The 12,636-nt window shown below is 40.3% G+C and overlaps 1 protein-coding gene across 1 annotated transcript in view; it reads left to right on the forward strand.

The window, feature by feature from the left end:
• plekhm3 (pleckstrin homology domain containing M3) overlaps positions 1–11,284 on the forward strand; it is a 48,887-nt gene extending 37,603 nt beyond the window's left edge. Inside the window, exons 8-9 of the mRNA XM_085765017.1 lie at positions 3,705–3,862; positions 10,425–11,284. Of these exons, the coding sequence (XP_085621143.1) occupies positions 3,705–3,862; positions 10,425–10,587 (321 nt within the window). The 3' untranslated portion in view covers positions 10,588–11,284. The remainder of the gene's footprint in view (positions 1–3,704; positions 3,863–10,424) is intronic.
• Positions 11,285–12,636: the final 1,352 nt, after the last annotated feature.

Consider the following 12,636-nt stretch of genomic DNA (forward strand, 5'->3'; position numbering starts at 1 on the left):
AACTCCATTACGCAAGGGTATAGATGAAGCTTAATCCAATGTTGAATAAGTAATTAAGAAGTTTCAAAATAAAAGCCTCAATTGAAGCTGAAACTCCAGGGTAAATGTTGTAGCTTAACTCCTTAAATAACTGTATACAAATAAAAGTACAAATACAAGTGAAGTGAAGTGAAGACAGACAGTGACATATCGTTCCGGCGCCTTCATTTATTTCTGTTCATTGCAGGTTCACAGTGGCTTTATTGTATGCTGTAAATGTTTGCTCTGTATGTTTCACCTGTCTCAGACACATTAAAGGTTTGTTCACTCATCCATACAGATGGCACAGGCAGAAACACATCCTCTCCTCTGCTCTGCTCTGCTCTGTTTTGTTTTGGTACTAAACAGTTTTGGGGAACCCCCCTCCCCATGATAAGACGGACCCCACCCTGCAAACACCATACATCAACCAACATACATCAAGTCTTCTATGTGTGTGTGTGAGGAGAGGGTGTTATCCAAACAGAGCTAACCCTGATCTCCACAGTCACATCTGCGTGTGTGTGTGTGTGTGTGTGTGTGTGTGAGAGAGAGAGAAGAGGGAGAGAGAGAGAGAGGAGGGCAGGCGAACGGCTGTTAAACAGCAGTTTTAGGGGATTAGGAGGTTTTGGAGCACAAAGACTCGGCGTGGAGCAGAGAAAGAGGCTGAACTGGAGGGGGAGGAGTTTGAGAGGAGGGTGTGTGTGTGTGTGTGTTTGGAGGTATTTGGAGGGAAAAAGGGGTAAAAGATGTGAATACATCTGGAGAGTTTGCTCTGGATTTACATTATCATCATTGTCCCGTTCAAAACTCCTCATTGTTTTTAATCTCGGAGCAGAAACGCTGTCGACTCCATCAGCTGTTTTTACTTCCTGTGCAGGAAAAAAGGAAAACACAAAGGTCATTTGTCTGAAAACTCAATCAATCAATCACGCCGACAGATTCTGACCCCGATTGTCCATCAGTTCACTGAAGGATCTGGTCCAGCCTTTAGGATTCGGCTGTGTGCGACAAATTAGAAAAGGTTTCACGTGAAGCTCTGGTCTTGAATGAATGGTGTAGCTAATAAAATGGCTACTATGTGTTTTTTGTGAAAACAAACTGTAGAAAAACTGACAATTTCAGAAAATTAAAGCGGATGTTTTTTTAAATTTTGAGAAATTAATGATCCTGTTTCTGAGTGTTTACCAAGCCGGCTGCATACACGACACTCCCACTACACTGATTTACTCGTTGTTTACTTTATATTGCCCTTTCCCTCTTTTCATCTGTCCATTTACTTCTGTCACCCTCCATCCATCTTTCTGTGCCTCCCTCCGTCTTCCCCAGTGTCCCTCCAGAGTACCAGTCAGCTACCAGCGCTGTGCTGCCAGTCGTTTGATTCTGCCCAGTCCAATTATAGAGGGCCTTAATTACCGAGCCTGTCAGCCTCCATCAGGAGAGCCATTCGTCATGTGGACTGGGCTGGACCGGACTGGGCAGGCCTGCGGAGGGGTTTGGTTTGGTGGTGTGGGCTGAGCTGAGCCACTGTCTTTCACTTTCAGTATCAGCCAGGAAAGTGGACCAGAGTTTTTTTTATTATTTTTTTTATTCCCCCTCATAAAGAGAGGACATTAAAGCAGAAGTAAGCGGAATATTTGTGTTAATATAAGTCTTAAATAGTTATATCTTCCGACGGCAATCACTTACATAGAGTGTTTGGTCCGAAACACGGGTCTGTCAGTCACTCTGCTCTGAGCCGAGGAGAAAACTTTCCTTGTATCCTACAACCTTTATCCAATGAGGAGAGAGAACGGCATAAAGGGGCGGTCCTCTCTGTGTGTGCAGCCAAGGGATGCGTGTGAATGTGGTGACGTAGGGGCGAGGGCGGGGACTGCTAACTCCATTTGCTGACAGAAAGTTAGCCAAAACGACCGGATCACTTACTTCTGCTTTAAATTAGTGACACTTTCACGTAAAATGTGTTTTCTTGGAGACGTAAAATGCTGGAGTTTCCTCATTGGCTGATCGTTTTAAAGTGATTTAGAGGTAGAGAGATGGGCAGCGAGGGGCCGAGGGGATCAATCCTCTGCGCTCTGAGGCTCTGAGACCAATAGTTTGATGTCGTATATTATACATAGGGGTGTAGTATGAGCTGTTAATGTGAAAAAAAAACTCTTCACCTGAGGTCGTTCATCTCAGTGTAAAGTGCAGCAGAGTTTGGCCGTGTTGCATGATTTACTGTAAACAAGGTCGGTGCACCACAGTGCTTCCTCCATGTGTGTGTCTGTCTGTGTGTGTGTGTGTGTGGTTTCTTCCGCCTCTCTCCATCTCATGTCCTCCTCTTCTGCCCTCGTCCTCGTTGTCGAACAAACAGCATGAAGGAGGTTATAATTGGGAGGTCCAGAGCTCTGCCAGGTGGAACCACTTGTATCTGAATACAGGCTCTCGCTCTCTCTCAAGATCTCTCTCGTATATTGTATCTCTACCACTCTTTCTCTTACTTTATCCTCTATTTTCCTCTGTTACGCCGTCTCCTGTCCATCTTACAGGCCCTCTCTCATTACACTTATGGCCAGGCTGCATTATTAACATGATACGACAAAACTCTGAGCCCATATTTTGTTATTTATTCTTCAAAAGTTTCCAGACAGCTTTTTTTTCGTTTTCACTAACTGTGTTTCTCTGTGAGTCAGCCACTGTCTATTCACCACAATACAACTGCAGCCCCCCCTCCCGCTGCCTGAGCCCCCCCACCCTCAGTTCTTTAAGGAACTTGCCAAGCGTTGCCATTAAAAGGCGTTCACCTCATTTACTGTCTTCCTCCTTCCTCCCCTCAGTTTCCTCTTCTCCTGTTTTCTCTACTTTCCTCCAAGCCAAAGAGGACACGACACAACTTTCTTCAAGTAACTCTCAAGTCAGACTTTGAATTAAGTGGTGGAGGAAGTACTAAAAGAGACAGTGGCACATATAGTATGTCCTGTTTTTAGTGACATATGAGAAATATCTTGATGTGAAGGTACATGTCAAGTATCAGCATAGAAATCTAATAAAGGCCCATTTCAGACAAATTTATACTGCAATAATTAATGCATTTAAGGCTACGTCATTGTAGCTGTTGGTGTTTGATTTAAATGACTTAATTAAGTGACAGCTTGTGAGTTCCTCAGGGATTTAAAACAAAGTTTTAGTGTCCCCATCTTAACACATCATAATTGTTGATCACAGTACTTGAGTAGAAGTATAAAATAACTCAAAATTGTGCAAAAAGCGCCTCAGATTCAGATTCAAACATCTTAATTAATCCTTAAAAGGGCTGTTCCTGCACTCTACCATCACCATACACACAAAACACTGTAACACAAAGGCACCGGGAACTCTATTTGGATTATTACTGAGGTTTTGCTCACACGGTTTTTATATTCTTAAGTTTTACATTGCCTCAGATGAGTGGTGTACCACAGGGCTTTGTTCTCGGTCCCATGTTGTTTGTGTCTTACGTGTTTCTTTTTGATTAAGCATTTTCAAGCAGTTTGTATCACAAGTTATGCAGATGATACACAAGTATACATTTATTTTACCTTGCAAAAAGTGAGAAAACTGCCCACACTACATGAATGATCTTATAATTTTCTGCTATGACGACTGTTTGTTGTTGTTGTTGACGACTGTGTTCTCCTCTCTCCCTATTTCTACTCCCCCTCCAGGTGATTGATGGGAAACTGGCTCCCTTCCTGTCCAAGGTGATCAAGTTTGCCAGTTCCCACGTTTTCAGCTGCAGTTTGTGTCGAGAGAAAGGCTTCATCTGCGAGCTCTGCCAGAACGGGCAGGTCATCTACCCATTCCAGGAGAGCGCCACCAAGAGGTACGGACCCGTCCCCTCCCATCACCTGTCTGCATGTGAATCTGAACACTAATTTATTGTAACAGGCTGTCAACTACAGACATGATTTAGATTTTATGTGATGAGATATGCATTATTATCTAATGGCAACAGTTAGATAAAAAAAAACCCACAAACTGTTCTGATGGTAAATTAAATTTTATGAGAGCAGATCCTTCGTCAGGGAATCATCACAGAGCAGAACAAGAAAACACACAAACACATAAATCACTGTCTTATGTCATACAAGACTTGAATCAGTGCCATTCAAAACCTGGTGTTGATTTATTAACATCGAACTCTCAGAAAGTCAGTCAGATTACAGAGCTCGTCACGTCACATGACCAACCAGCAGCTACATGTCCTTTCAGTTACATTTCTAGACGTTTGCTGAACTCTGGAAACTTGATCCTGTGTTGGATCTGAAAAGATTATACTCATGTTAAATAGCTACAGTGAGAGAAACGCCTCCTTTGACTCGGTCCTGTTGTCCCTGATACTATAACTATCTAATCTTAGCATGAAACAGTGCAGTCCAAAAGTCTGAGTGGTCCACTAGTTAGACTGCTATAATAATATATAATATGCTGCTGCTATCTATGGTAAATATATACAGTATATTTCACTATGGGTAATTTACAGTGGCCATGACAAGAAGACAAGACAATTAAAGACATGCAAAGATGCAAACATGAAAATTCTGAAAACATCTTCATCAATTTGACAACACATTGACTGCACACAAAAAATGACAACACATGCAAATTCAGACCGACAACACAACAGAAGTGTTTCCAGGGGCCACAAGTGCGGTGGTGTGGGGGATTGTAATGAACCTTTACAGGCTGGGTTCAAGTTCAGCCCATGGCCCATTGTACCATGTCATCTTCTCTCTCACTCAGAATTAAAGATAAAAATAACTTAAGAAGAAAAAAGGGATGAATATGCTCTGATAGATTTATTTATTCAATGCTTTTTACTTCAAAAGTCATAACTATTGAATAGATTCACTAGTTCATCACCTTTTATTGTCCCCTGGAAACACGTCCTGAACTTGCGGTGCACTATCGTTTTTGCAGGTGTTTTCTCTCAGAGCCATCACAGTAATGACTATAATCACAACATATTGACAAATGAAGCGTTAAACATCTGTCATTATGATTTCTGTCACAAACGCTGCCTTCGGTGTCATTTAACAGAAAGAGGTGTGACCACAGAGGGTATAAACATGTCTGGTCAGACTAAAAGAAAACATTAGGACAGGGAGTGGAGCGATATGATTAAGATGCTCATGAATGCAAACGAATCATCGTGAACGTGCTTTCACAGGTAGTCGTGTTTAGAGACGTTTCAAACTGTCCTGATTTTTCTTTTTTGAAGTAAAGCAACATCAGAGTTGCAAGAAAATTAAGTTGAAAGACAATTTATCTCCATTATAATAAACCATCAATAATATTATCTACATAATACAACCTAGTATGACGTCAAGAGCTTTGCTGACGTTCACACTTTTGTTTCTTAAACTTCTTTGATCAGTTCACACACAGTTCACACTCACTAGACACGTGGCCTGTTACCTGAGTCGTTCAAAAGTTCAAAAGCCTAAAATCTAAATCGTTAACCTTAAAAAGCTGCAGGCTGAACGTTTTTTTAAATGTACTTTTAGTTTTTCCCTCTTTTTCCTTTCCTTTACTTTCATGAGGACACAGAGAGTGCAGATTTTTATTTGCTGCCAAGACTGAATCTGAGTCACCTTGTGCCTTTCGCCGCCTTTTTGCATGTGCGTCATGTTCGCTCTACCTTGATAAGTCCTGCTGTGCTCAGCGACGTCTGGAGAGGTTCTTCAGAAGGCAGAGAGCTGCATCAAAAACATTACATTTCTATTCTGTTGCTTGAAATCAAAGCAGCCGTATAGAAAACACCTCATATACTTTTTTATTTTTCTCTGGAGAGTGATTGAATCTTCACTTTGCTCTGTAATAACCCACTGGTTCAGAGCCGCACTGTTTTGAGTTAGGAGCTCGATTTATGTGCGTTCAGGTTGAGCTCGTTTCTGTGTTTTTTGACTCCTGCTGCTGCTTCACTTGGACCTGTACAAGGACCAGTTGGGTTTGAGACCTTAAGCCTGTACCAGTTTTGGACAGTCCTGACTTTTTCGAAGTGAAACTTAAAGAGTTGGTTCAGCTAAATTATAAAAAACAGCGAGTGTTTCTCATGTCCCTCTTGTGCTGCACTGTAGATTTCATTGGACAAGGTTTTGAAGTATCAGATTTTCCTTCAGGAACTCGAAGCACAGAGAAAAAACAACATTTTCAATTTGTCTTTGCATCAACAATATCGTGGTTTCTCTGAAAAACAGACGCTGGATTATCCAGAGTAACAAATTCAGCTGCTTTTTGCTTTTACTTCACAAATAAATATTCAATATATTTATAGTTTTCTATTATAAGATGATTTTTGTTTCTTTGAACAAAAATACATGCATAAGATAATTTAAGGTATGGCTATTACATATTGCAAATATTCTCACAAGAAGAAAAAAAATTGCACATTGCAATAGATTATCTTGATAAAGATGCTTTCTCTAGGTAACGAGCCAGTCAGTATGTTTCATATAAATAACTAATTAATCTTTGTGCATCATCCATATGTAATAAATCAATATCTGTTTTTATTGGACTAAACAACTCATGTGCATTCCACATATAAAGGGCAATAGAAACCAAAACTAACTTCAATATCTAGTTTATCTACATTTCTCATGTTTTTATTGTAATATTTTATATTTTAATGAAAATATTTCCCATTTCTATTTCTATTTGAGCTGCTTACAGTACAGGACTTGTTTATAATTTCTGCTTCTCCCTGTGCTTGTTGTCGTGCACCAAAACAACCAAACTGCTTGTATTTTGCAAGCCAAGTTGGCAACAGGCCAGATGCTGATTCTGATGAATTTCAGCTGCAAGAGCGTGGACGTAGAAATCATAGAAACAGAAACACAACAGAAACACGAAGAGGCACGAAGAGGAGTAAGAAAACACTGAACTGACTCTTTAAATGTGAGCATGACTGTTGGTGTGAGCGCTGTGTGTGTGTGTGTGTTTGTGTGTGTGTTGGGTGGAGGAGGAGGAGAAGCAGTTAACACAGTCCAGAGCTTTGTCTTCGCCCTGATCTTCAGAGTGACGGACAGCAGAGCGATAGGAGCGGATCAGGACTTTATTCCTAGAAGCCTTGAGCCGTGGATGGAAACACTCAGGACTCTGCTCTGCTCTCTGACACTCACACACACCTTCGCTGTTGAGTTGTGCTTCATGACTTGTGAAGGAAGTGTCAAGTGTGAACTGATAACAGCTGCGTCTACTGTAACTAACTGTTCTGGACCAGAGCTTCTTCACACACAGACGGAGCAGGAAGTGAACAATACATGGACGGATGAAGACGGATAGTCTTAACCCTCCTGTTGTCCTCCTGGGTCAAGGAAGGAAGGACGAAGGGGAAAGAAGGAAGGAAGGAAAGAAAGATGGAGGGAAGGAACAGATAGGGCCAAGGAAGGAAGAAGAATTAAGGAAGGAAGGAAGGAAGGGAGGGAAAAGGGACTGTGGAAAGAAGGAAGGGAAAAAGGAAAGAAAGAAAGATGGAGGAGGGGAACAAAGAAGGAAGGAAGGAAGGGAAGGAAGGAAGGAAGGACTGTGGAAAGAAGGAAATGGAGGAGAAGAGGAAGGAAGGGAGGGAGGGAAAAGGAATGGGGTAAAGAGGGAAGGGAGAAAGGAAAAAATAAGGATGGAGGGAAGGAAGGAACAGATTGGGTCAAGGAAGGAAGAAGTACGGATGAAGGGAAAGAAGGAAGGAAGGGAAAAAGGATTGTGGAAAGAGGGAAGGGAGGAAGGAAAAAAGAAGGATGGAGGGAAGGAACAGATTGGGTCAAGGAAGGAAGGAAGAAGAAGTACGGATGAAAGGAAAGAAGGAAGGAAGGGAAAAAGGATTGTGGAAAGAGGGAACGGAGAAAGGACCCAGGCGGACAACAGGGTTAAATATATCATTCAGTTTGTTAAATGCCAATAATAAGTCTCTCCCCCTGAACTCTACCAGTCTTACCTGTGAACCTAATGATGTTTTGTCAAAGAGAGATCAAGAAACATGGGAAAACACATGAATTTAAATAATAAAAACAGTTATAAAATAGATAAAAGGGTTAATAATGAAGCAGTGAAATAATTATGTAAGAACCAGACGACCTGAACCAGTTGCTGGTTTGCATATAAGAAAGATTCCTGACATGTGAACTGGCGCAAGGCCACATAACTGGTTCAAATATTTTTATTATGAGTCATAACAATTAGAGAATCAGTGCTCATGTATAATCAGACAATATCTGATAACTAATAACTAAATAACTAAACATGACAAAGATACACAAACAAACAAATTAAAGTTACAATACATGATAAGTGCAATATAAGCACATAAGAGTAAAAGAAAATATGACGATGTAGTTATACAGTTATACAGATGTGTTCACCTGGAAGGGACCTTAATATAAATAATAAAGCAGAAACACATAGAAATCACAAAGACCTTAATCTCCTCTCTAACTTCAACAGCTTTTTGTGCCTTAATAGCTAATAAAAGTCAATCGATAAGGAAATTAAACAGGTACAGCCAATGTAAATGTTTTAAAATAGACGTCTCGTGTGTTTTCCTCTTCTGGTCTTACTCACAACTCACTGACCAGACTGAAGTGTGACAGTCGTCTGCTGGATATGAAAGTGCATGGAAATCCTTGTGTAAATGATAATAAAAGTTGGGGGGTGAACTGTGTTTGGATGGTGACAACAACCGAGTTGGGCAACAATCTTCACAGTTCACCTTCGTCACGTCTCCTCAATAAGCTGCTGGCTCGTTCCCAACTTACCCTGACTGACTTCTCTGTGTTTCTTGGCTCGTCGCTGCGGCGTTGTCACATTTCCAGATTGCAGCAGTTTAACTTGACAAGTTCGATGTTATTGCTACTGACAGGGGCGATGGCTAAAACCTTGAAGAGTGTTGGAACCTGTTCATCAGCAGGAGGAGGCTGCTTTTTATATAGATTTTTTTTTTTTTTTTTTTGCATTTTGGAGCTGATAAATTAAACATCTCTAAGCTCTGCAAACTCCCTCGTGTAGCTCGTGCAGATTTTTTAGACAGCAGTGTAAATAAAAGCTGAAGTAGACGAGAGTTTCTGAGCTCTGGACGGTTTGTAAATTTTGTAAGAACCGGCACGCTGTTGTGAAATGTGCTGACATTTGAAAGTATTTAAGGAAAACGCCTCTGTGCCGGCCAAAACTTAAATGACAAGATTGATGCATCTCTCATATTTGTTTGGTAAATAATATGAAGCTGCTTAGTTTTAGCTTAGCGTAGCAGACGGACTGCGAGCAGGAGGAAACGGGACAAAGTCCAGAGAGTAGCTCTCTATGAAACTCAATCAAGTTTTATCACATTTGTACAAAAACCGAAGTGTAAAAAACAACACAAGTTGCAGTTTTAATGTGATGTAGTATTTTTTACACTGATCTTTTTTAACTTTCTGGTAGTGTTGTTTCATGTGAGGGACTAAAAAGGACAAAAGTATGAAGGTACAAAAATAGATTCATAGGGTTAGGGTTAAATGTATAAATAAATGCGAAATATAATATTGTTGATATGAAAAATGCAAAATCTTTTTATACAGCTGTTTATTTCAGTATTTATTTGCTTATTTATAACATTTATATATATATATATATAGTATATCCAGATAAATATTCACTGAGAAGACAGAAACATCGTATTTGTGATTAGCGATGACAAGACTAACCTTTACATTAATGAATGAATCTTATATAAAAGTCACATTTATGTAAGATTATGCTCATGTGTGTTTGGTTTTTATCTTTTCAGGATCTATTTTTGTATCTTTATATTTCTGCTTTTATGCCGAAATAGCATATCCATATGCGAATATATGCCCGTCCTGGGTGAGGGATCCCTCCTCTGTTGCTCACCCTGAGGTTTCTCCAATTTTTCCCTGTTAAAAGGGTTTTCTATGGAGTTTTTCCTCAGTCGATGTGAGGGTCTAAGGACAGAGGATGTTGTTACGATGCCATGTAAAGCCCTTTGAGACAAACTGTTTGTAAAAACGGGCTATACAAATAAAATTGCCTTGCCTTGCCTTGCCTAATTAGGGAGGCGGACCAGATATCACTAGCATTAGAAAACCAGACAGAGGGAAATAATTCCTATGAAGTCTACAGTACATGCCACACAATAGCTTATATAATAATTAAATTATAGAAAAATAATTAAGAGTTAATCATAATTAACTCTCTTGTATCTTTTACTGTTGTTTGTGTGTGGTTGTCTTTTTAATGAAGATCACAGCATTTCAGAGTCTCTACTGCAAATTCACTGTACTTGTGCAACGACAGTAAAGATTTCTGATTCTGACTCACAAGCAGAGATCTGTGTGAGTCTGACCCACACTCACCCGTGGTGTTGTTGTTGTGTTGTTGTTGTGTGTCTGCAGGTGTGACGGCTGCGGCGCTGTTTTCCACGCCGAGTGTCGACAGAAAGCTCAGCCGTGTCCTCGCTGCGTTCGCCGAGAGCTTCACCACAAGAGGCCGTCCTCCTTCTGGTCACCTGACGACGACAGCCCCGGCTGTTTTCACCTGCCCTACCAAGACACCTGAGACACACACAAACACAAACACACACACACACACACACACACACACACCATACACACACAAACAGGCACCAAAGCAGTAACAATTAGGGCACCGGACAAAGTGCCTGTTTTCTTCAGATTCGTGCGTTTTCAGGACAAATTCTGAGACAGTTTTGATCGGAGGACGAACTCCGAGGATCTGATGCATCATCAGGTTTGTGTCTCGGTGTGTTTACCTGCTAACACACACACACACACACGTACACACACACACACTCACATTCACACACCTGAGCTGAGCCCCCTCTGTAAAGAGCAGGGAGATCACCCACTGAGGAACTGCTGCACCAGGCTTTACAGACTGAACCACTTGTATTTTGTAGTGAAACATCTTCACACGTCGCAGTCGTCGTCTCCACCACATCCACATCCACACCTTCACTCAGTTCTTCTTCCTCCAACAGGTGAACATGTAAAACCACAGCTGGGTTTATTCGAAGCCAGCGTCCACCTCCACCTGCCTCTGAAGTCCAGCTCAAGTTCAGCAACAAAACAGTTTGTCAATGGAAAGACAATGAATTATTGGTGTTGACAATTAATGAATCATTAATTGTAATTTAAGTCGTTCCTGCACCCAAACAAAATAAGCAAATGGCAAACTTTGTCTGTGTTTACAGACTGAATGATTATATGAGGAGAAACTGATGAATCTCTAATGACATTAATCATTAATTCGACTGGTTTCAGCTCAATTTGAAGCTGAAAGTGGCTGTAAAATGTTTGTAGCAGCTGTCGACAACCTGGATTCTTGTCACATATTAAAACATTCGTCACCTGCTCGTGTGCTCGATTGTCCAGTAAAACAGTAAAAACTGTTATCAGCTTAAGCAATTTTTACGCAACAGTTTTCCACAGTTTATCAGTGGAAGTTAATGTGAAGCAGGGAAAACCTAGTCCAGGGAAACAAAAAGGGAAACAACTGGAACATATCTCATTTTAACATCAGATCCTTTGGCCTTCAACCACTTGTTTCAATGTGTATTTTCAATGTGCGCTTTAAAATGTGCAGTTAAACTTGAAGACTGAAACACTAGATCTGTGTTAAGTGACAAGATTAACCTTTAAATTAATGAATGAATCAAACATAAATGTCAAATTTAAGGCGTTTAATGTTTGTTTTTCATCTACGTTTGACACCAAATGTCATGTCACTAAAATGAAGATTTTTCAGATTTGGACCAAAACTGTCACCAGTTTGTGAATGTGACAGTTTTCTCTGGGACAGCGTGATTCAAGTTATTGAGAAAATGATTTTCTCAATAAAATCCATCAAAAATAAGAATAATAATTACTTTAATCCCCAATAACGTCATTATTACTGGTGCTTATTATTCCAGACCTGTGACGACTTACAGTTTAAACTCTGCAGCATCAGTGTGAAGTGAGGCTCAGATTTTATCAGCAGAAGTCATGTGTTTAATCATATTTTGGAAGAAATCTTGAGTGTTTGGATCAACACATGGGGAGGTGGATTATTCTGCCAGGACGGTTTCACAATCTCCTGTGGATGTTTTGTTTTTGTTTAGAGAGTTGTAACCAGATCACAAACTCACTGAAACGACCCAAATCTCTTGTACGAGCTGCAAGTTCAGAAACAATGCAGATTCAAAAAAAAAAAAAACGAAACAAATACAACGGAAACTCATTGCAAGTGAAGAAATAATGCTGCAGGAAGCAAAAACTTGAACAGAAAAACATGCTGCAAACACACAAACTCCAAAAAAGCAAATGCAAAAAAATAAATAAATGCTGCAACACGATGGTTGTTTTCCAGGCGACTGTAGAATCCAAACCGACCACAGCTGCTGTTTGTGAAGACGCAAAACACAAACATTTTACAGTCACATCCAAGGACTTGATCAGATTCTGGACTAAACATTTAACTGGAACTGTTAGATTTGGATAATAATACTATTAATAATAATAATAGTTTTGAAAAATTATTGAACTCTAGAAACCCATCCGTCCTTTCTCTTCCCCTCTTTTTATCACATCTCACTCTTCTTTTCCT

Source organism: Trachurus japonicus, chromosome 21 (genome assembly GCF_045865225.1).
Source record: "Trachurus japonicus isolate A0001 chromosome 21, Traja_1.0".
In the NCBI taxonomy this organism is placed as follows: Eukaryota; Metazoa; Chordata; class Actinopteri; order Carangiformes; family Carangidae; genus Trachurus; species Trachurus japonicus.